This window comes from Abramis brama (assembly GCF_963993115.1).
Source record: "Abramis brama genome assembly, chromosome: 4".
NCBI lineage: Eukaryota > Metazoa > Chordata > Actinopteri > Cypriniformes > Leuciscidae > Abramis > Abramis brama.
Window position 1 is genome coordinate 38,553,235 of NC_139966.1, and position 25,492 is coordinate 38,578,726.

At 34.7% G+C, this 25,492-nt stretch overlaps 1 protein-coding gene across 4 annotated transcripts; it reads right to left on the reverse strand.

The window, feature by feature from the left end:
* Nucleotides 1-1,384: 1,384 nt before the first annotated feature.
* Nucleotides 1,385-24,050, reverse strand: prkcq (protein kinase C, theta). Of its 4 annotated transcripts, XR_014606104.1 has the most exons (19): nt 23,939-24,050; nt 18,038-18,473; nt 15,178-15,377; nt 14,326-14,386; nt 13,676-13,856; nt 13,013-13,044; nt 12,819-12,904; nt 12,265-12,394; nt 11,512-11,621; nt 10,443-10,581; nt 8,260-8,417; nt 7,635-7,808; nt 7,172-7,263; nt 6,996-7,058; nt 4,931-5,069; nt 4,577-4,765; nt 4,359-4,487; nt 2,724-3,335; nt 1,385-2,642 (listed from the first exon to the last, which is right to left on the reverse strand). XR_014606104.1 is itself a non-coding variant. In XM_084113097.1 (18 exons), exons 2-18 carry the CDS (start codon nt 18,153-18,155, stop codon nt 3,177-3,179), a joined length of 2,160 nt encoding a protein of 719 aa, XP_083969223.1. In that variant the 5' UTR covers nt 18,156-18,473; nt 23,939-24,050; the 3' UTR covers nt 1,385-3,176. The 4 variants fall into 4 exon arrangements, 3 of the variants coding, with proteins under 3 accessions (XP_083969223.1, XP_083969224.1, XP_083969225.1); XM_084113097.1 differs by having other exon boundaries at nt 1,385-3,335; XM_084113098.1 differs by lacking the exon at nt 23,939-24,050 and adding an exon at nt 19,167-19,184 and having other exon boundaries at nt 1,385-3,335.
* Nucleotides 24,051-25,492: the final 1,442 nt, after the last annotated feature.

Genomic DNA, 25,492 nt, shown 5'->3' on the forward strand with positions numbered 1-25,492 from the left:
TACATTATTTATTTAACCTTGACCACAGTGGAGTCACTTGTGCACGTGTTTGTTTATGGAGCCTTTGAATATACAAACTGAGCAATCAGCCTACTTGGAAATGGGTTAGTTAGGTGATGCCAGGTTATGGTGATTTGCAGGGTGTGACAGCGAGTTTGCATGAACGCTGTGGGCAGTTCATGCATTTACCCAAAACATTTGGTTGTACAATCTGAACACTTTCAAACCGCATCAAACGAGGATATTATATTATATATATAAAATAAAATAAAATAAATAAATTACAGCTGGTAATTAACATGCGTGTAATAGTGATATTGGATATCACGTGATAGAAATTCACTTCCATGTATGGTCTTGCACCAGCATCATAAAGTGAACTGCGTGTGCACTGCAGGCAGGGTGCGTGTGTGGTGTAGGGGAAATGTCACGAGGAAGATTGTTTGACAGTTTAACAAGTTCAGGGTGATGAAATTTGTTGTCTGAAGGTGAAAGGTAAGTTAGACCGTCCGGTCATCTAAGGATACCGTCGAGACAATTATCTGTCTCCGAGCCTGTGGGCATAGTAAATATGTCCATCTCTCTATGAATCGAACCAAGCACTGCAAACGAATAAAATGCAAATGACCAGAGTCACTTCAAGTAATTGAGAACTATTTCGTCCTTGTCCCATAAAAACACATGGAATAGTGTTATATCACATTGATACAAAACATGACTCATTTTCTTCATGACTCAGTGGTCATGTGCGCTAAACATTTGTCTCCTTGTTCTTCCGGTCTCTCGCGCTCTCCGAATTCATTCTGAAGTAAATTCTGACCTCTAGTGGACTCAACGTGCCATTGTTGATTTTAATGTAGGCTAAGCGTTTGCATATCACTGTTCACTGTATTCACAAGGGCTGGATATTTGTAACTCCATGTTTTGAGTCAGAAGTTGATTTTACACCTAGATTAAAAGTCGTCTAAACTCATAAATATTAATGTAGCCTACTGAAATATCAAAGTTTTTGTAGCTCAATACTGGAGCATGTTGTCACAGAAGTTTTCATAAAGAAGCCTATTGAGTTACACTTATGTTATACTATAGCAAATGTGATATAGGTTTCTATGCCAACATTTCAATTAAGACTGATTTTGACTTGCCTTTCGTCTGAAATACTTGTTCCTCGATTAGTTTTGTCCCAAAGACCCCAATCAACAATTCAGCTTTCGTTGTTGTCGTTATTATTCGTGGCTTTGTTGTAGCACAGTTTAATTTATTCAACAATAAAGCTTTAATTTTTCATGCACCGTAAAATAACCACACATAGCCTAATATAATGAAGGAAATCATTTCTAGACGTCTCACAAGAAATCATAATGCTGACTACACAGACACGAACTTGTCTCTCTAAATATATTCAGCTTTATGCACTACACATTAATTTTCAAGAATTCACATTCAATTTGTACAATCCAAAAACATAACAGAATTCCACTGAACGTACAGTTTGCTACACAGTGAGATATTTTGCCACAACACTTTTATACAAGGCATTTAGAATCCAGTATTATGGAACACATAAATCTGATCATTATTAAAGATAAGGACACCAGCACATTCATTCTAATAAAACATAATAATGACTTTGATGATGCACAATCAGGCACAACTATCTTGATAGCCTATGACAATAAATGCATTTCAAACAAATACAACCCACAATATGAAATGTGAAGCTTTTTTCCAAATTCATCACCTGCACAACTTCACTTTCGTCACTCCCATATTTAATAATGTCTATAGCTGTTGTCTGGGATTCTTCATTGGCCTTTTTTTGTAACTTGCGTCATTATACCAGTAGGTGGCGATAAGTGCCTCATTCACTCTGACTCGTGAAAGGAAAGGAATGAATAACATCTGTTGTGTTTGATTCTATTTCGAGTTCGGTTGGCTGAGCAAAAAATAGAATTATTTTGGCAATATGTGTCTAAAATGTAAATTAGTCAATATTAAAGACCCCCTGCGGTGAAAATCAATCTTTTAATGTTGTTTATATGTCTATGTGGTGTTTTTAATAGACAAACCATGTGCAAATTCACCTGAGTACTTACTCTTTAAAACTGCAGTGAACCTAGTTTCAAATTACTGGTGTTTCTTACATCACAAACTACCTTCCAATCACGTCATGAGGGGGGCGGGCTTTAGCATATCATTAGAGTCTCAAGAGAAGCCAAGTTCTCACGGTATATAATTCTGTTGATTCGGGTACATTTAGCAATATATTGGGTGAATTATTTATATGATGTATATTATGATGTTATGATGAATTATATGTTTTTCTCCACTGAGATTCTAATTTGTTCAAAACATTTCTAAGGATGCTGATTGTTAGAAGGCAGCTGTCTTGAGTCTGAGATGGTGAACGGGTTTGTGTAACGTTAGCAACACATTATCAGCTGTTTGATAACATAGTCAAGCCAAAGGCGTTTAATCATATTGATCATCGTAATGAGTCCGACGTTGTAGAGAGCGATACATAAAACGCATTACCAATCTGATACATCGACTTGTCGTTGTGTGAGTGAGTGGAGGCGGGGCTCATTTGCATATTCATGATTCCGGTTATACTAAATGAAGCAACCCAGACAGCAACGTGTCTGCCCAAATCCGGCCCACATCTGATACACGTGGAATCCACATACCAGATGTGGGCCGGATCAGGGCAGACACTATATTGCTGTCTGGGAAGGGTGTAGAGTTACATTCAAGCTATTTTAAGGCATGAATAATAATAAAAAATCGCAGTAAAAAATGTTTAAATATGCCATTTTGGTGATCAAAGATGAGTTTTAAGGGATAAAATGATCGACTACAGGGGGACTTTAACTAACTTTTTCTGTTAGTTAGTTGTTTGAAACCCCTAAACCAACATGTGGTTATTTTGCTCATATGCTCTTTTTTGTTTCATCTCACAAAAATGCAAGGAGGCACTAAATAATATAATAATAACAATATATAGGCTATCTTATATTATATATAATTTGACACTACTGTGTCTTTTAATCACTGCACATACTGTAGTATGAAATGAGGTTGACCAGAGGCTGATATAATGTTCATGTGAGTGTTTGTCTTTTGCTTTGGACCTGTTCACAGTATCTGCACAAATGTCTTTAATGAATGTTTGTGAGTCAGGGGTTCTTGAGACGGGCCATGACGGGGTTGATGAAAGAGAAGTTCTCAAACATGCTCTGGTCCACGCTGTTGATGATGATACGGTCTGTGACGGAGAGCCGAGGCTTCTCATTTATGAACTCCTTGTCGAAGTTACTACAGTCACTTGCTGATTTCTGTAAACAGAAAGGCTCAACGTGTCAGTCACAGGTAACAGTTTGTGACGAACTCCGTTCCAAAATCTAGTGAGCTGCTGCTTTGCCGTTTAATGTCTACATATGGAACTGCCTGCTAAGTCAGGTCCTTAAAGGATTAGTTCACTTCAAAATGAAAATTCTGTCATCATTTACTCAACCTCAAGTTGTTTGAAGAATGTCGGTAACCAGACAACTGATGTACCCCATTGACTTCCATAGTAGGAAGAAAAAAATACTATGGAAGTCAATAGGGTACATCAACTGTTTGGTTACCGACATTCTTCAAAATATCTTCTTTTGTTTTCAGCAGAATAAAGAAACTCATACAGGTTTGAAACAACTTGAGGTTGAGTAAATGATGACTGAATTTTCATTTTGAAATGAACTAATCCTTTAACTGAAATGGAACCTGAAAAGTTCCCGAGAAATGATCTTCATAGGGAATAATGTCGCACACTATGTTGAGTGTAATTAATTACTAAGTATCTAATTACTGTATTTTAATCACTTTTCCCTTGAAAAAGTAAAGTAAGGGATTACTCTTAATGTTTGTTAATTTAATTACAGTTACTTCTGATGTAATAGCATTAAATACTGTATGGACTATAGAATAATTCTGTATAAACAACAGTGGATTTAACAACAGTTTTTAATGTAACCTTCTCCCTTTGAACACTTTGGTCAGTTTAAGAATAATTTATGCAATTGTATATTGTTTATTTGAAAGAATCAAAGCAATTTCGTGAAAATTGACCAGTTGGTGGCTGAGAGTAGGATCCCTAAAAGCTTTTTATTTCTGTTTCAACATCTATGCACAATATTCCATGCATTTAAGTCACCAAAACGAAAATAAGAGGAACAAAATTACTTATCTGGCTTCATATTTTTGTGACAGTTCCATTGAGACTGAGACTTATGATACATGTGATCCTATGCCTATGTAGGGAGCTCATTAGGTTTTGGAACAGAACAAATAGACGTTAACGGCTGTAATGAACTTACCACAGTGGGCCTGAAGGGCGGCTCCACCTGTCGTTTCTCCAGTGCGTTCCAGTCTGTGTCTCTGAAGAACGGATGCTGTCGTATATTTCCTTTCACGCCCAGCCTTTTCTCCGATTCCCGGACAAATAGCTAGAACCGGTCATAAAACCCAAGTTATAGTTTATACTCACAAATCAGAGTAAAAGGTTATTTTTTTTGTATCGTTAGCTCAGACGCACCTTTACAAGAATGTCCTTTGCGTCTCTGGTTAACCAGCGTGGGTAGCATGGGTCATCAGTGCGAATCGACTGAAACAACTCTTCCTCGTCGTGTCCATGAAATGGGGATTGGCCAATCAGCATCTCATAAAGAAGGACACCAAATGACCACCAGTCTACAGAAGTCCCATATTTGTGCCCAAGCAGAATCTGTGAAACATACAACATATAGTTCAAATACATTTTATTGATTTATTTGCTTAATTTGATTTTTTTATGCAAATATTTTTAATTGAAATAAAAGTATTTTATTTTAACATATATATATATATATATATATATATATATATAGTGAATGGTGGTAGAGATCCTCACCTCAGGGGCGATGTAGTCTGGTGTTCCACAGAAGGTGCAGGTTCTAGCTTCTCCAATTATGTTCTCTTTACACATGCCAAAATCTGCAATCTTGATGTGACCATCAATGTCTAGTAAAATGTTATCCAGCTTAAGATCTCTGTGAAGTCACAACACGCAAATAAATCAGCGATGTCCTTTTGAGGAAGCAAAGTGCTTTTAAATGCAAATTCATGTTCCAGATACACTTAAAGGGGTCATGACATATGAACTCAAATTTGTCTTGATCTTTTGACATAAAAGATTTTTTGTCTTTGTACTATTAAAACATCCAGTAAGTTTCATAGCTTGAAACGCCCTCCTCATTACAGTTTTTTTATTCGCTTTGATACTATTTTCACAAGTAAGGTGTACATTTTCGAAACTCTTAGTACTAATATCACAATGATCAAAAGTGTACTTTTTTCAAACATTTCAACATGTTTTACAGAAAATCACAAAGTATCCTTTCACAACACAAACTAAGTGTTTCAGCTATATAAATGTTTCATTCACAGAAACTGCTTTTCATAATGGTATTACTTAACAACTTTTGATTGGTATCTCTTCTCGTTCAGTTTAGGCTAATGCTTTTGTCTATTATTTAATCCAACTGACCTTAATGGTTAATCAACATTTGGTACATCTCTAGATTTCTACAGACATTGATTTTTTTTTTTTCTTGTTTGCAATTTCAGATATGCCAAATGTAATGAATTATTTTTACATGAGTGATTTGTAAATAATAACCACTACTATGTCCAAAGTGTGTGCACACGCATGTGTGTGTGTGTGTGTGTGTGTGTGTGCAAGAGAGAGAGACAGCGAAATTTGCCATTTGTGAAGTTAGAGCAGGATAGAGTACAAGGGAGAGGAAACAGTAAATGACTGTGTATGCACCAAATACTTCATTTTGCATTAAGGTATAGGGCTGGGACGGTATGGATTTTTTTTGGTATTGCGGTAATGCGGTAACCGCCCCAGCCCTATTAAGGTATGTATGACATGTGATACTGTAAGCAGATTACCATGGTTAGAGATTGGCACATTACTGTAACTCACCCCTATAAAGGTCAACTACAGTATAGATTCAGTCATATGGCACAGTGAGAACATTTACTGTATTGCCAGCAAACTATGTTGTATAACACAAAACCTCATGGCAGTTTCATAACTTCATCACACCTTTTGATAAAACACTATTACATGCTATTACATTACTATAAACATTATGGATTTGATTACATAAGTTAGGTAATGCAAGTGTATTTTCTAATGCGGTAACTGTAGTCTGTATTACTGTAATTATTTTAGCAACAAGGGTGATTTGAAACGTGTATCTTGCATTGTTTGCTGTTGAATGAACTGATTGTTATAAGTACTAAATTGAAAGAAGATCATACGGTGATTAAACCAAATGTCCTCATTACATACAGTATTACACTAATCATGTGTTTGAAACAATGATAATGTGGACTGAAATATGCATAACTAACGAAAAAGCATGGGATCAGGTTTTGAAAGAATGACTAGCTGTTTTATCAGTTTAGATTTTTGTCAAGAGTTTTGAAAATGTACACCTTACTTGTGAAATACTTGAAATACTACAATGCATTTATTTAATCAAGCTTAAAAAATTACTATTTTCATATTGCAAGATCTGTGACGTCACAAGGGGAAACACATTTTCGTATGCCTTCCTCCAGAGCAAGACATTGATGAATAGTTACACATCATCTCACCATAGGTCCCGCCCACATGCATTCAGTCAATAGCAAGTGGGCGTTGATACTGTTTCCTATGCAATGATATTAGCCAATCATAACGTGTGTGTGTGTGTGTGTGTGTGTGTGTGTGTGTGTTTTGTGCAAAAAAAACATTAACATTAACAAGTGAACCTCAAGGAACATATTATGTTGTGGCCCCTTTAATGTTGACACATTTTCCAGGCTAAATAAACATAACTTACAGTATAAAATATCCATCCATCCATCTGTCTATATATCTAGCTCATTTTATGGTATAGAGTTTCCACAGTAGTGAATACCTGTACACAATGCCTTTTGAATGTAGAAACTGCAGGCCGCATATGATCTCTGCTGCGTAGAACCTATCAGCAAAGAGAAGAGAGGAGGTGGAAGAGGGTGAAACCACAGAAAAGAAGAGTAGGCACAGAGTCTCAGCTTTTAAAATGCGTTTGTGGGGGCTGCATATGAGTCTCACGTGGACCGTGGGAGATCGAATCTGTGGCAGGTCTGAATGTGGAACATTAAGTCGCCTCCGTTTAAGTACTCCATCACGAAGAAGAGATTTTCCTTTAAAGACCAATACAGAAACAATCAGTCTAACATAAACAAATTACTTCAGTATGTGAGAGTGGCTCAATGTGTGTCATAGGAGTGGGTGGAATGTACAAAATATTATATTGTAGTATTTCAGGGCCTTTTATAATTATTATGTTTTATTTTTTATTCACTATGTTTTTATTAATTCTAAATAAAGTGAATATATTTTAAATATAACGGCCCTTCTTTATTACAAACCCTTGGTATTTTCTTAAAATAATTTTTTAATAACAATCCACAGAACAAAAGCATAGCAAATATATAACAACCAGTCTCTACCAGTTGACTATACATTGCTATATGTCGAACTGCCCATCGCTAAGTGTGTCAGTGTGTATTACCCTGGTCTGGAAGGTGCAGTAGAGGTGTGTGAGAAAGGGGTGTTCCCAGGCCAGAGACAGCACTCTCCTCTCCACCATAGTGCATTCAACATCATCATCCATCAGAACTACATCTTTCTTCAGGGCCTTCACTGCAAAGAACTGCCCTGAGCTTTTCAGCTCGGCCAGGAAAACCTGCAAACACACATACGCATATATGCAAGATTTATAGAAAATGCGTCCAGAATGATGTTCCCAGATGCAGTTTAATAGGATACAGTCATATTCAGTGGTGACTTTTATAATAGCTGTCAATAGATATTACCAAAATGAACTCTGGTTCTATGCCAGTTGCTTAAAAAGCAGATTTCATTGTGCTTTGCAACCTTTGACCAGTAGGTGTTATGTATCCAATTTGGAACTGGTCATACTGTAGGTATATTGCTAACAATTATCAAGTTTAATTTCAATACGGCAATGTTTTCCCAAGATTAAGCTTCATTTCCTTTTTGGGATTCAACGATTATTCATTGAAGATTTTTATTTTGTCTCAGTTTGACCCATAGAATCAAAGGATACCTTGTAAATTTAGGCCAGTCGTTTCAAAAATTAGTATATGGTAGCCATATATATAAGAAACTCATACCTTTCCAAAGCTTCCTTTGCCCAGCATCTTATGCAGAATGAAACTGTCTAGAGTGAATTTGTGGTGCTCTTTGCGTGGGGTGGCATACAGGGGCTCAGGCTCTTCAAGACTTGTCCTGCGACCTTTAGCTGTAGCGTCCCAAGAAATGCCTTGATGCTCTGTTGGGAGGAACAGAGAAGAGCTGGACGTCAATAGATGGAACAAGACAGCATCAATAAATCAATTGCTCTGTTCCAAAACCTGATTAGCTTCTCAGAACGGCAATGTTTTTTGGTGTTATACTGCAAAATTATGCCTTACAGGCTGTCATTTTGATCAAATCTCATGTGGAATGTTTCTTTATAAGATAAGGCAATCCCAGAATGCTCAGTAATGGATGAATGAATGTCAATAGATGTTATTCATGAAGATATTTTATCAAGTGCTGGTCGAATATTCACAGAAAATAATTTTGTGTAATTAAAACGTACTATTTTATCCTGTTTTTTTGTGTACTATGTAAATGTTGTGCTTATTAGAGTATGACACTGTTAGCTTAGCAACATGCTAATGTCAAATTCCATTGAAATCAACTGTAATTTGAGCTTAAATTTAAATTCAGTGTCACAGGAGACCTCTCAATCAACAACCTGTTCCTTATAAGCACAATTCAATTCTGGGAAGTTTTAGAGAAGGAATGTTCTATGTTTTTATTGAAACCATTCCTCATACAGGGAATGTTTCAGTCACCTAAAATTATTTTGACAATGTTATAACCCTAGAAATGGGCAACTGTCGGTAGCGGACTGTCTAAGGCAGGGGTTTTCAAAGTCAAAGACTGTGGGCTTCCCGTATGACACAATGTACACAATGGCACTTCCCCACCCCCAATTTTTCCTAATTTTCAAAAGCGATCAGTGCGCCGAGACCGCCGCACACACACGGTTTGTTTGTGCATCAATAATAACGTACTCTCTTCTCGTGTGGCTAATGTAATCGTCTTTAGCTTGTTAACAGTCGTCATCCATCAAAACTTTACTAGTGACTCATTACTACAGTGACTCATTTAACCATGTATTACTGTCTTTGGAAGGCTTTTTGCCTACATTTCAAAAATGTACAAATTCACCTCATTTCATATTTACATGCAATGCAGGGATTCCCCAACTTTTTTGTCAGCTGAACCTCTTTGACCTGATATATTTACTTGAAGCACCCCCTGAGAGTTAGGTCAATAATAAAATCAATAATAATAACAACAATAACAATAAAATTAATTTCACAGTTCTCTGATGTTGGTTAATGGTCACATGACATGCAGGTAAACAAATAAAACATTTCATCTATTTTAGTCAGTTTTTTTAAATTGTTTTTATTTTAAAATTGTATAAAAATTATTTTAATTTTAAATTTTTTATGAATTTAATTAATAGCTTTTCATTAAACTCACAAACCCCTTCATGTTGTTGATAACAAAGAATGGAATATATTTTCTTTCTCTTTGTATTTTTATATCAATATGGTACAAGATTATCCTTTTCAAATCAATGTGATAAACGAGTTACATCAAAAGTAATCTAAAAGTAGTCAGATTATATTAACTTGAATGTGTAATGTAATGGATTACGTAACTAACTAGGGGTTGAATGACTTTAAAGTCGACTTTTATGTTATTAAAGTCGAGTCGACGTCGACTAGTCCCTGATGACACATGACACAGCGCTGCCCACAAGGCTATTGCTCCTTCAGCTTATTTTATTATTGTCTTTTGGTCATCATATTTCTCACAGATTTCTGCTTGTTCTAAATCAGATACAGATAAAGTAGTATTCATTTATATTAATGCATTACTAATAGTGCAGCTGTGGGATTTAGTGACTATATATATGCTAGAACTGTTCAGTTTCTAAGCTATTTATTTATATATATTTACGGTTTAAAATGATCTCAACAAAAACAGAGGAGCGGAAACATAATGATGTGTCTTGTCCAAAAACCTGCTTATTTTTCACTTTTTTAAAGTATTGTTTCCACTATAATGTATAGATTGAAATGATTAATCATTCATTTGAAACGCGCCCACACTTTAAAAACCCCTGGTCTAAGGTAATTTGATTAAATTAGTTTTTGGTTAGTAGCAAGTTCGACACTCTGTGACACTCAACTGTGTGAGTGCACGTCGTTTCGGCATATGGTATACGTACCTTTGCGTGGCAGAGCTGGTGGAGGCGTGAGAGGAGAAATGGGTAAGTGTCCTGAAGGCTCTCTAGTGACCCCTGGCTGACTTGCGCCCACTGGACCCTCTCGACCAACAATATCACTATCCCGGGAACTCCGAGCCTGCTATGGAAAGAAGCACATTGACTTCATATCAGATTAAACAACTCACACCACATGAAAATGTAGGTCATACACACCCTTCAGGCTTTGTCATGTAGTGCCCAGCACGTACTAAGTTGAGTTAGTCCAGAAACCTACTCTAACACATTACTATGGTCCCTTTGTACTGTTTTAATTTGCATTGTGAAAATTTTCATTAAATAAATATGGCAGACGAGTGTCAATAGATATTGGCCTGGTTTCACAGACTGGGCTTAGATTTAGCCAGGTTTATAAACGTGCCTTAGAAAAGAACATTACTGGTGTGCATCTTGAGACAAAACAATGGCACTGATATATTTTAAGATATATCAGTGAAAGTTGCTTTCAGTTAAAACACCTCAATAAAGCATTTTAGTCTGGGACTTTTGCCTTTTGTCTGTGGAACTGGGGGATTGATTATACATTTATTGAATCCAGTACTCAAAATTGTTTTTAGAGCATGACATTGTTAGCTTAGCATCATGCTAATGCCAAACTCCATTGGAATAAACTGTGTATTACTTGAGTCTCTTGCGCTATTGCTGTACTTTGAGTGGCTTGTTAACAAAAGTGCTGCCTATGAAGATAGTAACAAACTTCAGTAATCAAGGGGGCGATAGAGCTACCTTAAAATGTTTGTGCCATTAAACCCATGTGTTATTAGGTTGCTATGCAATTAACACGTAGGGTTTAACTAGCATGTTCTGTTGACCGTAGTTGACCTAAAAAAGACAACTAAATGTTACGGTTATATTAGCGAAATTTTGGCAAAACCCAACTTGAACTTTTACAATTCCCCTGCTAAAATTACTGGATTACATTCACTGAAATTCGCAGAACAACAGTAAATTGTGTAAAATGTAAAATGTTGTGACATCTGTTTCATTGCATAGCATGTGTGTGTCTTCCAACCTGCTGTGTGGTCTCAATCATAGCCAGGGCCTCTGCCATTAGCTTCTGGTTGACGCCACAAAGGTTTGCTACTTTCCTCTGACATTTATGGTGAACGTTCATGCCACATTCTGCAATGAAAACACACTTAATACACTAAACTGAAATGCAAATCTAAAAATGTTATGTGGATATTTTTATACATTTAAAAGTATATAAAAACGTGGTTATGCATTTCACGCAGTTACTTTGCACTGCATTTACTTTGTGTTGCATCAGTGGGTTTCATCTAAATGCAACTTTTCCTTATGCAAATGCTTAAAAAAGGCCTTAGGGGTCATTCTACAAAACAGATGACATTTGCTTCTCTATACAGTTTTAAAAATGAATTATCTCATGCCTTTTAATTTATGTATATATATGAATTTTTCGAACTTTATTTATTTAGTAACTTAGCGACTTTATTTTTACTTAACATTTTGACTTTATTCTTTTTATTTATAGTATATTATTAAAAAGTCTTGTGCCAAGGTTGTGCATCAACTTTGCTACCATCATATCTTTACCCTTTTAAACTAATAAACTCCATAACTCATAATAAAAAAATACATCCTCCTTCTGGTAAATGAACTTAACAAGCAAATGTTTGCTAAATATCAGAATTATATAATTGAAATTTGCATTAAAAATCACCTTTTAAAATGGAAAAGGCGATAGTTTCACAGAATGACCCTTAGACATTCATAGTTGACATGTGGTTGTGTAATGAATCACCTTCACATTTAAGGCCCTGCCGGGCAAGACCCCATAACAGGGTTCCACAGTGCTCACAGAAGGTCGGGCTCATGTAGTTATACACTTTAAACCTGTGAGGCATGTCAATCTTAAATCGTTCCTTATGGATCTGAAACACACACACACACACATATTTAGCATAGAACACATACTGAACATATACTGACACACAATGTCAACATGGAAAATATCCAAAACGTCATGAATTTTCCTTTCAGCCTGACTCAGTAAAGTGTTGAAAGACTATTTTATGACGTCTACCAATAACTGAAAGAGGAAGGAGTCTGAGACAAAAAGATGATTCATTTTCTTCAATACTTATAATTATACTTTCATCTGCAGATTACTAAAGCTTTGCTGAATCTATATTTAGCCTACAGTTGCACAAAATGTCCAAAGGTCTCTGGCTTAAAAATCAGGGCATCAAAACCCCTTTGTGAGTGTAGAGTCTACTAACATAACGAAAACGAAAACAAAACGCTTTGTGTGTTTGATGTGTTTGTGTGAAAGGGAGATGAAAAACTTGTTTTTACCATAGTTTCTTTACTGTTTATTGCTGAGCCTGTGCATTTGGCGATGACTTTGTCGATACACTTTTTATGGATGGCGGCATTGCATTCTGGGAATAAAAAATGAAAGAAATGTGTAGGAGGGATCTTGACACTGAGTCAATGGAAACTTGTTTAAGAACTGCAAAAGCAATGAGGATGTGAGAAAAAGTACTTACGTCGACACTGGTATCCCTGTTTATTCAGGCCCCTGAAGTAGCAAAAGAAAATATTTGTAATGTGTACTGTAATGTAATATACAGTGCTAAATTACAAAAATAAAAATATAAAAAAGATATATATATTTCCACTGTTATGTTATCAGCACATCATACACTTCATATTTTGATTTTAATATTTAGACAATATTTAGAGTGTAAATTAATTATTTTTTATTGATTGATTCAGTGATTGTGATATTTTAACGATTTAAAATAGTTCCTCAGTTCACAGCATTTTAAAGTTTTCTTTATCCAAATGTTTCTTCTAAATGTTATAGCATTGCCTCGTATTATGCATAATTACATGCAACTAAACATAACCCTAACCCTATAGTAAGTACATGTAGTTAGTTAATAATACTCAAATTTATAGTACTTAAATTTATAATTATACTATAACAAGGACACCTTAAAATAAAGTGAAACCAATTTTTCCATCCAATCAAATCACAATAGATAAATCCATAAAGTCTAGGCCCACATTATTTCCCCCTGAATATTCAGTTTCACTCAAAAATGCATGAAATTATGGAAGTTGGGCTGTATGTAAAAATCTATTTCGTTTTTTAGTATCAGGGTTGTTTTATTGTACATGTGGTTGTTTGAGAGTGTGTATATTACCAGACAAACTCCTTGCAGACCGAGCAGAAAGTCGGCTGAGGGAAAAAGGTGGCGGTAAACTCGTGACATTTGACCACGTGAACTTTGGCCTGTTTGATGGCTCCTCGTCTGTGGTGCAGGGCGAACATCCCTTCTCTTTCCCGTTCAGTTTCTCCATCCGGTTCACCGTGACCTGCAGCGTCTAACAAACAAGAACCCACACAAAAAAGACCAAAAAAAGACCCCTAGTTGAAAAACGCTGGGCTAGATCCATCAGTATATGAAAACATGATATATAACATACTAATATAAATAATAATTAGTGCTGGGCAACGATTAATCGCATCCAAAATAAAAGTTTGTGTTTACATAATATATGTGTGTGTACTGTCTTCTATAATTATTTTGTATATATACTGTAAATACACACACATCACATGCATGTATATATTTAAGAATATAAATTATGTGTAAATATCTATATACAGTATATACATGCAAATATTTCTTAAATATATACATGCATATGTGTGTATACAGTATACAAAATAATTATACACGGTACACACACATATATTATGTAAACACAAACTTTTATTTTGGATGCGATTCATCGCTGCCCAGCAATCTATGTGAGACGGTGTGTAGATCTGAATAAAAGAAACACTCACCACTCCTCTCCAGAAAATACCGCGCCTCCATCAGTAAGCGACCCTGTGGCTTCAGTTCCACCTTTAATACACAAAAATAAATCTTACCAAATCACTGAAAATGTATTGAAAACATATATTACATATCAATTCCCAATCAATTATATTACAGTATATGTGACCCTTAACCACAAAACCAGTCACATGAGTCACTTTTTTGATAAATCCATTTTGATTAATTTGAGTAAAAATGTGTTTTCTTTACCAAGAAACCAACAATTAGTAAAAACACCCACAAAAACTGATTTTGCACTTTGCACTGCTCCCTGAATCGACGCGCTTATTCATTTGTGGATGTTAACTGAATCTGTAAGTCAGTTATGCTGTTTACTTCTGAATATTATATTTCATTCTGGTGCGCTTAACGTTATCGCTACTGTGTAATAGTAGCCTATGCTATTCACCAACTAAACATATACTATTCAATGCGATCACAGTCTCTTTCACGGGCATCATTTGTAGTAGCCTATTCACAAACTGTTTGCTCAAGCATAGCGCTTTCTCGGAGTTCACTTTGTGCTTTCTACCATGCACATATAAAAATGTCACTGAACTTTTGTTGTGTAATTGTAACAATGAGCACTCAAACACACCAAACCAACACACACAAAAACTGATTTTGTACGGGCATTTTGCACTAGTTCTTTTAATACGAGTGTTTAGTGTTTTAATTAAAATGTATCTTTTTAAATAAATAACATTTAATAACAAAAAATGTCAATGGATGTACAGTATATCAGCTGAGGGAACACCATTTGTTTCCATTTTGTTTTGCTTTTGGTATAGTGAGCATGTCACCACACAAACACTCACCCAGATCTCCAGTTTGCCGTTCTCCTTCTTGCAGCGCGATGCGAGTGTGTCGAGCTGGACAGTGGCCTCGGTCTTTAGCTCAGCCGTCTTGTCCTTGACCACCACATGCATTACCCGTCCTCTGTGGACGTGAGCGTCGAATGTGCTGCTCCAGGGGGGATACATGGTGGGACGCTTCTGCTTGTACACCTGACCCTTTTCTACAGAAACAAACACACACTAAATCAGAGTCTCACACCACTGAAAACCTGACTGGACTAAGCTTTAAAAGTATCAGCAAAACAATCCTCTATGTGTTTCATAGCATTATGACTGGATTTACCAGATCTGAAACTAATACTACTGGAATGATACAATGCTCTGACTGTGTGATATAGTAATCTGACAGCTTTTACTGCAGGAAAAACATACATATATAGAACCATTCAAATGAAACCATGCAATTTTGGTAGAATGTCGACATAAAGTTAACATGACATTTACAGTCAGCTCTATTTCTACCTTTTTATTCCTGGTCTTATGATGCAAGAATGAATGTTTGTCTACGTAATTTTCCATTACTTGCTCCGCCTCTGAAACTCTAAAAAAAATAAAAAGGACTTGATGGTGTGTAACACCCACTTTTCACAATCCACCAAATTCAATAAAATCACATTCAGCCCTGGATTTTTTTAAATTAAATTTTCACTCAGAAGTACATGGTACATGCAAAACAGGTTGCGAACACTCTTTCACGTCGAGTTACATTTGTAATTTTGCATTCAACGCATAAAAACAACAACAACTGGACATGCAGTTTATCTGGCAGCGAAGATGTTTCAAAGAAGTTTGGAAATGACGTGACACTTTATATTTTGACAGGTATGTGTGGTTGTGGTTTGGTTCTAAAGATTGAAACCAAAGGGGTTGCTGGGAAATCCTTGTTTCTGCAAATACTGCTCAGCGGCCATGTCTGAGTGATACGTGTGTGTGTGTACAACTGCATATCATTTCATCTAATCTGATTTACACCCACATTTAGAGGTCAGTGCAAGTAAATGTGCTTAAAAAAATAACCACAGTCCTCAAAACGCAAGCATGCACTCGGTGACTCCCAATGCACGTTTGCAGAAATTACTCCTTTAATATAAATTAGATTTTTTATTTGTTTGCTGCGTTGATTTTGGCATTCTAATTGTCACATTCACTTGCAGTACAGGAGCGGTGATCAGTCTATAATAATTCATTATTATTATAAGTCTTTAGTCAGTTTAAAATTAGATTAAATAGATTCTCAATTTCTCAACTCACTAAATCTATTATCCAGTTGCACTTTTTGACATATACAGTACCTACATATCTTGACAGCATCTTCTAAACATCTTGAATTATCACATATTTGGCTGTCAAATGCTATCAGACATGATGAAAATTGTGCTGGCTTCATATTTTTGGGAACTGACTGTCTGTCTGTCATTATAAACTAATTATTTTGCTGAATAGTTAGTCTAATGACTTACTGAAAGTACCCCTCTTTAAAATTCTGGGAAGTGTGTGAGATGAATCTCAAGCTAAATTCTTCAGAATAATAGGAAAGAAACAAATACCACCCTTTTACTGACAATGACACACTTTAGACAAATAATATTCAATAAACTTTGACCAAACACATTGCTTGCACACTTTCTCAGTTTCACCTACTAAGAACTAAGAAGAAGAAGTAGGTGGGTCATGTGGGTGTTTCTTTTTCCACTATGGGCAATTTTGTCCTTGTAGACTTTTAGTAAATATACTTCTAAAAAATGTTTTTTTTTTTCCCATATACTAGTTTCTTAACATGTAACATTTTAACATTATTCTTAACAAAATTATATCATTATTTTATTTTTTTGAACCATCATGTCACCACCACAACTCAAACCACCATTCATTTTGTGTTATAAATTACTTTTTTTTTTAAATAAATTTTCGCATTATAGCTTTTTATAAATCATGACAATAATACACACAATTAAATTATATTTTCAGACTTTTTTTCATACTTTGCCAAAATCGCAGCTTGATGCACAATAAAAATATTCTATTTTCTAAATAATTTACTTAGATTTTTCTTTGCACATCACATAATTCATTTTTAATCTTAAACATGCTTTTCACTGATACTGTTGTCTACTTAATAACTAAGCACACTAACTTTTGAAAAATATTTATTGGGGGTAAAATGATTGGTTATTGTGGTAATGACACCAGATTGTCACAGTTTTAAACAAGTAAAAATGTCATATTGTAAATATTTATATATATTTACCTTTTGTCCTAGACTTTTAAACTTAAAATGAGAAGAAAAAAAAACATATCTATAAATAGGAAAATAAAAATCTATAAATAGAAAATGCATTTGAAAAAGTGTCAAAAGTGGTAAAAAGCCCATTCTAATGTGACCTTCATATAACAAAAGAACAAAAGTTAAATTCAACATCTGGCTGATAAAAATGGTGACATTGCAGTTTAGGGTCCATTTATCACTATTAACAAGTTGCTTATTAGCATGCATATTACTAAGATATTGGCTGTTTATTAGTACTTATAAAGCACGTATTAATGCCTTTATTCTGCATGATCATATTCTACATCCCTTAAACCTATCCAATACCTAAACTTAACAACTACCTTATTACCTATTAATAAGTAGTAATTAGGAGTGTATAAAGGCAAAAGTCGTAGTTAATAATGAGAATTGGACCCTAAATTAAAGTGTGACCATAAAAACTTAATAATGGCCATAACTGAAGAAACTACCGTACTCCGGGGGTGTTTTTTTTTTTTTTTTTGCACTTTACACTTAAACTATCCTGATATATCTGTAGCAAAGATATCTTACCAGTCTCCACAGCCTCTTTCATGTAGACAGCACAGTATGGATTGAGTACTTCTTCGTGGTAGGCAAGCCCTGGGTCCATCTCAAAGCTGGAAAACCCGATCCTCAGGAACGGAGACATGACAGTAACCTCTCAGATCCAACAGCAATAGCCTCTGATATACAGTGTCCGCTGGTTAATTCCACTGTGGGAATGTTCTGAACAGTGATGTACTCCTATCTGATGCTTATTTTCATATTTGTGGTGTCCGTCATATGGGTTTCCAAACTCTCAGAAGTGGACAGTGCTGGTCTGGAAGCGTGGTGTCCTTGTTTCTGTGGCATCCAAAGTAATATTTTTCAAATTGAACATTTAACTTTGTCCTTTGTCCATCAAATCTGTCTCTCTTATAGCCGCAGTTTTAGAAGGAATGATGTTGGGATGAAAACTTGGAAATGTCTAAAAAGAAAAGGATAAAATATAATAAATGCAATAATAGTAAAGTATAATAATAAAAAGGAAAAACAAACTAATAATAAATAATAAATGGCATAATAAAAATATATTTTATATTAAATCTACAGTGTGTAATATATTGATTCCAAATGTAAAAAAAAAAAACCGAAATATATATTTTATATAGAATCTAAATGGACAATAAGTCATACAGTAAGTTAACTTAAAAGTAAAATATCTTCTAATCAAATAAGAAAACTAATCAGAATTGAACAATTCATTGGAAGTACATCCAGTGTTTTAATGGTTAGAAATGTCGTAAAACTTTTAATGTTCATATAAATCTGATCTGAGAAGATCACTGATGTTTAATAATGAAGTCTCCAGGAAAAATGACTTTAACTATTCACTAAACCCTATAGAGGACAAATAGCTGCGAACAATCTGGTTGTAAGATCATAAGATCATTCTGATATGCTCTCTGTTGAATGGAAACCCGATCAACACTGAAGCTGAAGACAAGACAACTTCTTTCCATACTACACATGCCCTTTAAATTAACATGACACCAGTTCACACCAACCGCCAATGTTTCACCCAATCAATAACACTTCACATAAAACTCAGCAGAAAACAAGGAAACTAAGCAGGCTTGTTAAACAGCTGAACCACAGTGAACACTTACAGAGTACTTACCCGTTGAAATCCGTAAGGTAACTGGTGAAGGGAGAGAAACGACTATTTATAGATGTGAAATACAAAACTACCATCCAAACAGCCAGGATTCACTTCCCCGCTGAGTCACAGTCAAACATACAGTAACACACACACACACACACGTCATGGTCAGCGATTTACACTTTGCTCAAACTCTGCATGTTATTATAGAAGCTTGTTTCCGCAATGGAATAAATAAATGTAAAAGATAACTGCAATTTTTTATCTCTCAATTCTGACTTTTTTCACGCTTATATCATGCAATATAAGCAAAAAAAGTCCAAACTGCAAGATAAAGTCTCAATTACCTCTTTTTATTTAATTCAGTGGCGGAAAAAAGCTTGCATATTTTATACAGTAAAACATTATAGTTGGTTTAACTTAAAGTAAGTAGCCTACCCTGGTTGCCTTAACATTTTAAGTTAATTGAAGTTAAAAAAAAATTGTTAATACAATAGTTTAATCAACAGAAAATAGTATGTTATCTGAACCACATAAATTATCTAAGTTGATTTGACAAAAGAAAAAAGTATGAAAAAAAAAGTGATAAATCATGATTTTTACACACAATGTACGAACTTACCACCACAATATTAAAGGTGGCATAACAAACCTTTTTCTACCTTTTTCAAAAAAAATTTTTTTTTAAATATTGTTATAGAAATATTCTGTTACGCTCAATCGACAGCATTTGGTGTGTAATGTTAATTACAACATAATATCATTTCCACTCAAACAAAATATAGGGGAAAAGAAGGAAAAATCAATTGCGGAGAAGTGCTTATTATGGAAGTAAATGGAGGCAATTTTTGGAAGCTTTAAAAGCGAAGATGTGACACTTACAATTTTAGTAAAGCACTTACATCAGTTATTCTGTCAATTTATGTAAAGTCGTTATCGTAATTTTTTCGGTCGTTTTAGGTTTTTAGCATTACGTTGTCTTTGCAACAAAGATGTAAAATTGAATGTAACTACACAGAAATGGTTAGTAAGCGATTTCTTCACACTAAAATCACAGTAGTACGCATACTATATAAGTCTGGTATCGCTATACTATTGAAAAGTGAGGATTTTAATGTTGGCCCGATTTACTTCCATTGTCAGTGACTTGTAGAAAAGTATTTATGAGTTAAACAACATAACAAAAAAATAACAAAAAAAAAAAAAAGTGGTTGCTAGGGTTTCTGAGTGGTTGTTAAGGCGTTGCTAAGTAGTTACTAGCTGTTCTGAGTCAAAATAGCCCTTCTCCAAGTCTCTGTGATGTTGTTTTTTCATGTTTTTTTCATCCAAAATATGAAAAAGTGAATACCAAAAGATGATTGTAGATGATATAGAAAGAAAAAAAAAACATATACTAAAATGTAATGTGTAAACAGAAGAAGAAAAAAAATAACACTAATTAATACTCACACATTGTTATGCTAAAAAGTCGGAAGCAGCTAACAATATACATTCTAACATAGTATTTTTCCTCAGCTCAAGTTTCTCAAAACTCTCTTTCTTGTTTGGTAAATGCGTCTGCATGACTGCCAAGCGCTTCCTGTCGTTTGACTGACAGCTCAAACCGCACTTCCTGCATCACTGAAGGACTGTAGCACAGATAGCGAGTTTCTGCTGTTACCTGCTTCTGCTACCAGGATAAACAGAAGAGAGACAAACAACACAGCAGGACACAGACAGACACTTTAATGTCAGAACTTTATAGTAGGCCTTTGTTGACTCCATGAGAGTGATATTTCATCAAACGGTGTGTGTGTGGTCAATACTGAACTATCCCAGCTTGTGAAATCTGCAGGGGTGGAAGAAGTGTGGGATCAAACAACAAACCCCTCTATTGAACTCATACACTGGACTGGACTGAACTGAACTATAAATACATTTGAGCTTTTCCAAGCCTCTTGAGAGGTTCATCTCATAAGGTTCAACAGTGACTCTGTGGCTCATTTACCACAGAACATATTCTCTCATCAAAAAACATTACATTAATTCACTTACAGTGGAAGTCTATGAGGCAAGTAAACCTAGAGCGTTTATAAGCAGAAATGTGAAGGTTGTATTTTGCTAAAGCAATTTTTCTGTATAAAAATGTGTTTTTGATGGGACCAGGGTTATTATTGTGAACTAGAATTATTAAAAACCTTTCTGTTCAAATAAAGCTGAAATAAAATAAAATATAAGCATTAGTTGGAAAAACTTGCTAAAAAAAAAAAGGATATATGGTTAGGCCTAAGTTGAACCACTAAAATTATTAACTGGAAATAAATATGAACTAAAACTGAACTAAAAACAAATTAAACCTTAACAGCAATATTTAAAAAATAAAATAAATAAATAATAAAATGAAAAAAAACGAAATGGCAAAAAATTCAAATTTACCTGGAAACTAAACGCATAAAAATAAAAGCTAATTCAAAATAAAAAATAAAAATAAAATTAAAAAATAAAATAAAACTGGATGGGACTAGCCTACTTTTCTTCTCTCAGATCCTGTTCTGATATGTGTGTGTCTTTTTTAGTCTTGTTTTCAGATCTTTTTGTTTTTAGTGTTGCATAATGTTACACGGATACCAGACTTACTCGTTTATTATGAATTGGGGCTGAATGATATATCGTTTTAGCATCGATAGTCACATAGCAGAATGTGCGATGACAAGTTTTGTAGATCGATCCGTGTGGACCATGCACCACAGTTCATAACGCACGTGATTCTCGGATTAATTGCAAAGTTAAAAAATCATAGAGCGAAAGCTATTCAATTGCACGTGTTTTAGGTCCTGTCAGTTTAAATCAGCAAATCAGCATAATAGAATGATCATGTGACACTGAAGCCACCACAGGAGTAAATTGAAAGATCGAAACCTGGGTGTTTCAGGAAATGGAGACATCCAAAACCTGGACTGACAACCACATCTATTGTTTGACAAACAATGAGAGTCAAGATTTAACAGCTATGTAAATTCAAAAACAGAAATATTGTGCATTTCTATCTGAGAGGTAAAGAAACACCTGCGTTTTTTTGTAAACAAACGAGTGTGTTCAAGGTTTCAGCACTAGCCTATAACATAGTAGCCTATATTAAGTATATTAAATATCACTAAAAAGCAGATCTACTGTACATGGTTTCTCATGCAACACCACTGTTCCATGGCACCCTCGACAAACCGTTATCGCATCGTATTTGAGGTTGTCAACCTTTGTAAAGAAATCAACGTTATAACCACTGAGCATCCACATTTTAAACTTTGAAAAGCACAAATCATATTGGTAATTATAATGACAAACCATTCCCTTTTTGATAGTTAGCTTTAGATGAAGGCTATTTCAGGTATAATGCAGTATATATATATATATATATATATATATATATATTAAAAAGGTAGGCCTAAATGTTGAAGTAACCCGTTTTAAATCATGTAACACTGGCTCCTCTTGGTTAAAGTGTGGCTGGAAATTGCCGTCTGATTGTGAGTAAGATGTTCCAGTGACCAACATTTGTAGTTCCTCTAATTCACACATTCTGTGTCATACACACCACAGAAGGTACTTAGTATGTTAATTTTTTTTTTCTTGTTTTTTGATCGTTTTGTTTTTCTAGATCAGCCTGTCCAAATGTGTATTTTTATTATGGATGATTTAATTTATATTATGGACACATTACACACTGTGCTGAGTGTTAATGTACAGTAAAATGCTTTTAAAATATATTTAACACATCACCTTGGTGTTAACTATAAATCATGTCTTTAAATGCACATAACCCTTCAGAAAATGTGATTCTTTGACAATAATTGTTGTTTCCAAGCAATAATTGGTGGTTAAAAAGAGTCTAGTGATTTTTTTTCTCTACAAATCAGTGTCTTAGGTTTTAGAAGACATTTGATTGCATAAAACTGAGCTCAGATTTGCCAAGATACCAAAATATGCTATCAAAAGAAATCTCAATATGAACTCACCATTTCTCACCAAATTCCTCCAAGTCAACAACTGTCGAATATTAGGCGAAACATCGGAGGCAGTTTAAATGAAACATACTCTGTCCCCTGAGCTTTGAAAGAGCAAGTTTGAGTAGTAACATCTCTTGAGACCTATAAAAGAGCTTCATTCACCTCTGTGGGTAGAATTTACATCTCGGTAGGTAAGGCTAAAGCCACAACCATTCAGAATGTCAACAACTGATTTAGAATAAACCAAAATAGCAATAAAATAAAGGATAAACAAGCCTTCAATCCTTCCACAGAATGAAAATCCAAGCTTATGCTTTGAACTGCAACAAAAAGCTCTTGATCCACAGCTTTGCCTTTTACTACACTTGTGTGGGTTTCCTTCTTCTAACTGAAGAATAAATCTTCTTGATACATCCCACACATGGTGTTTTAAAAGATCACAACACATTATGTTTTCAGAAGACTAAGTTCTCGAATGCAAAGTTAACTTCTACAGTTTTCTTCTACGTTTTGTGGTTTCCTGCAACTGCCACACGAACTGCCACTAAAAGCAAAACCAACTGGAAAAGGTTGCAGAATGTTGTGTGATGGTGCGTTAACATATAATTAGTGAATTTTTAGGCAACAGTTAGGCTAACTTGAACTTCTAGTCAGCAGTTACATCAGCAGCACTGACAGCAAAGTGTGTTTCTCTTTTATTGATGCAGTTCTGTAGGTTATTGGAGTTTTTAAAAAATAAAAAATAAAGCTTTAAATGAACCTGAAGGCTCATACATATAAGGTAAAGAGAATAAAACCAGCACTTACCCAGTGCAGTTCAATGCAGAACTCTGAAAGGACTCGCTGCTTATGGAACTTATGCAGGGCGTCAGGTTCAGGTTGCGCGCGCACGTTACGCGCGCGCCGCGCGTTTCACACCTCTCATCATCACAGACTAAACTAAAGGAAGCAGAAAGCAAGTGCTTTGCGGTTTGCAAAATTGCAGTTACCTGCAAAAATATAGGTCAGCTTCTTTTAATGGAATGAATGTGGAATGGAAGGCTCAAAGTTCTTAATTTTCTCATTCAAGTTCTCATTCTTAATTTTTCAGTATATTTTTGGATCCGTAGATATAAATAGCCTAAATACCTGTTGCATAAAAATGTGTTTTGTAGCCTGCTTTATTTTATTATTAATATTATTATTGTTATTATTATTATTTAGAAGCTGGTGAGTGTTAACGAATGCTACAATGTTACATTTGTCGATCATATTTCAGCAAACAAAGTGCTGTTTTTGCTCGGCTCTTTAGACTCTTTTTGAGTCGAATCGTCTCAATGAATTAGTCAAACGGGTTGAAATCTGAATGATTTAAACGGCTCACTCGTAAAGGGAATCGATTACGTTATTTATAGGCACTCGAGTAAGTCTTTACAAAATACAGATAGGCTACATATGTTACAGAAATTTGATGGACACAATTTGATAGGCACACTAGCAATAATTGTTCTATTTCGGAGATTTGTTTTTATTCTTATATGTATTGGGTTCAATTACAGCTGACTATTTCAACTCTTTCATGTTTATTTTTAATTAGACTACCGTATTTTGCCCAAAAACACTGTTTCTTTTAAGTAAAAAGGTTCAATCGAGACAAAACATAAGTGACAGAAAACCCTGTACATGTAATGCACTTTTGACTGGTGATTGGAGTTGGTGAATCATTTTTTGAACCGGTTCTTAGAAACCAAACAATTCAGTAAAATGAATCATAGGAATGTTCTGCCAGCAGGCGGCGCTAAATCACACACACAAAAAATCGCCGCAGTGACACCCATGTCCTCAAAAAGAAAGAGACATGTAAATGATTTCTCTTTCTAAAAGTGTTGTGATCGGAAATTTTTTATTTTATTTTATTTTATTTTATTTTATTTTATTTTATTTTATTTTATTTTATTTTATTAATGAAGCAACATCATTTGAGTAAAATAAATGATAAAAAAGTGTATATAGGGGCTATAGGAATATGGCACAATTTATCAGCACGTGCAAATACTGTTTGAGAAACAAAGTATATACTTGTTCAAAATAACAACTTCAGCGAATAAATTTTTTTTTTTTTTTTTTTTTTTTTAGCTCTAAATTACATAATTTACTATATGTGACTACATTATACAAAAGCCAACAGATAAATTAGACAAACTTTATGGTGTGGGTATACAGTGCATTGCTTAGAAGTAGTTATAAACATATAAATAAATTAGGCAATTAGTATTATAAACATCTAAATGACAGTTAACCAGCTACAGATGGAGGATTGATTTGCATGGTGCAATTTTTTCACATGGAATGGACGTAATGAATTGTGAGAATTTGTTTTAT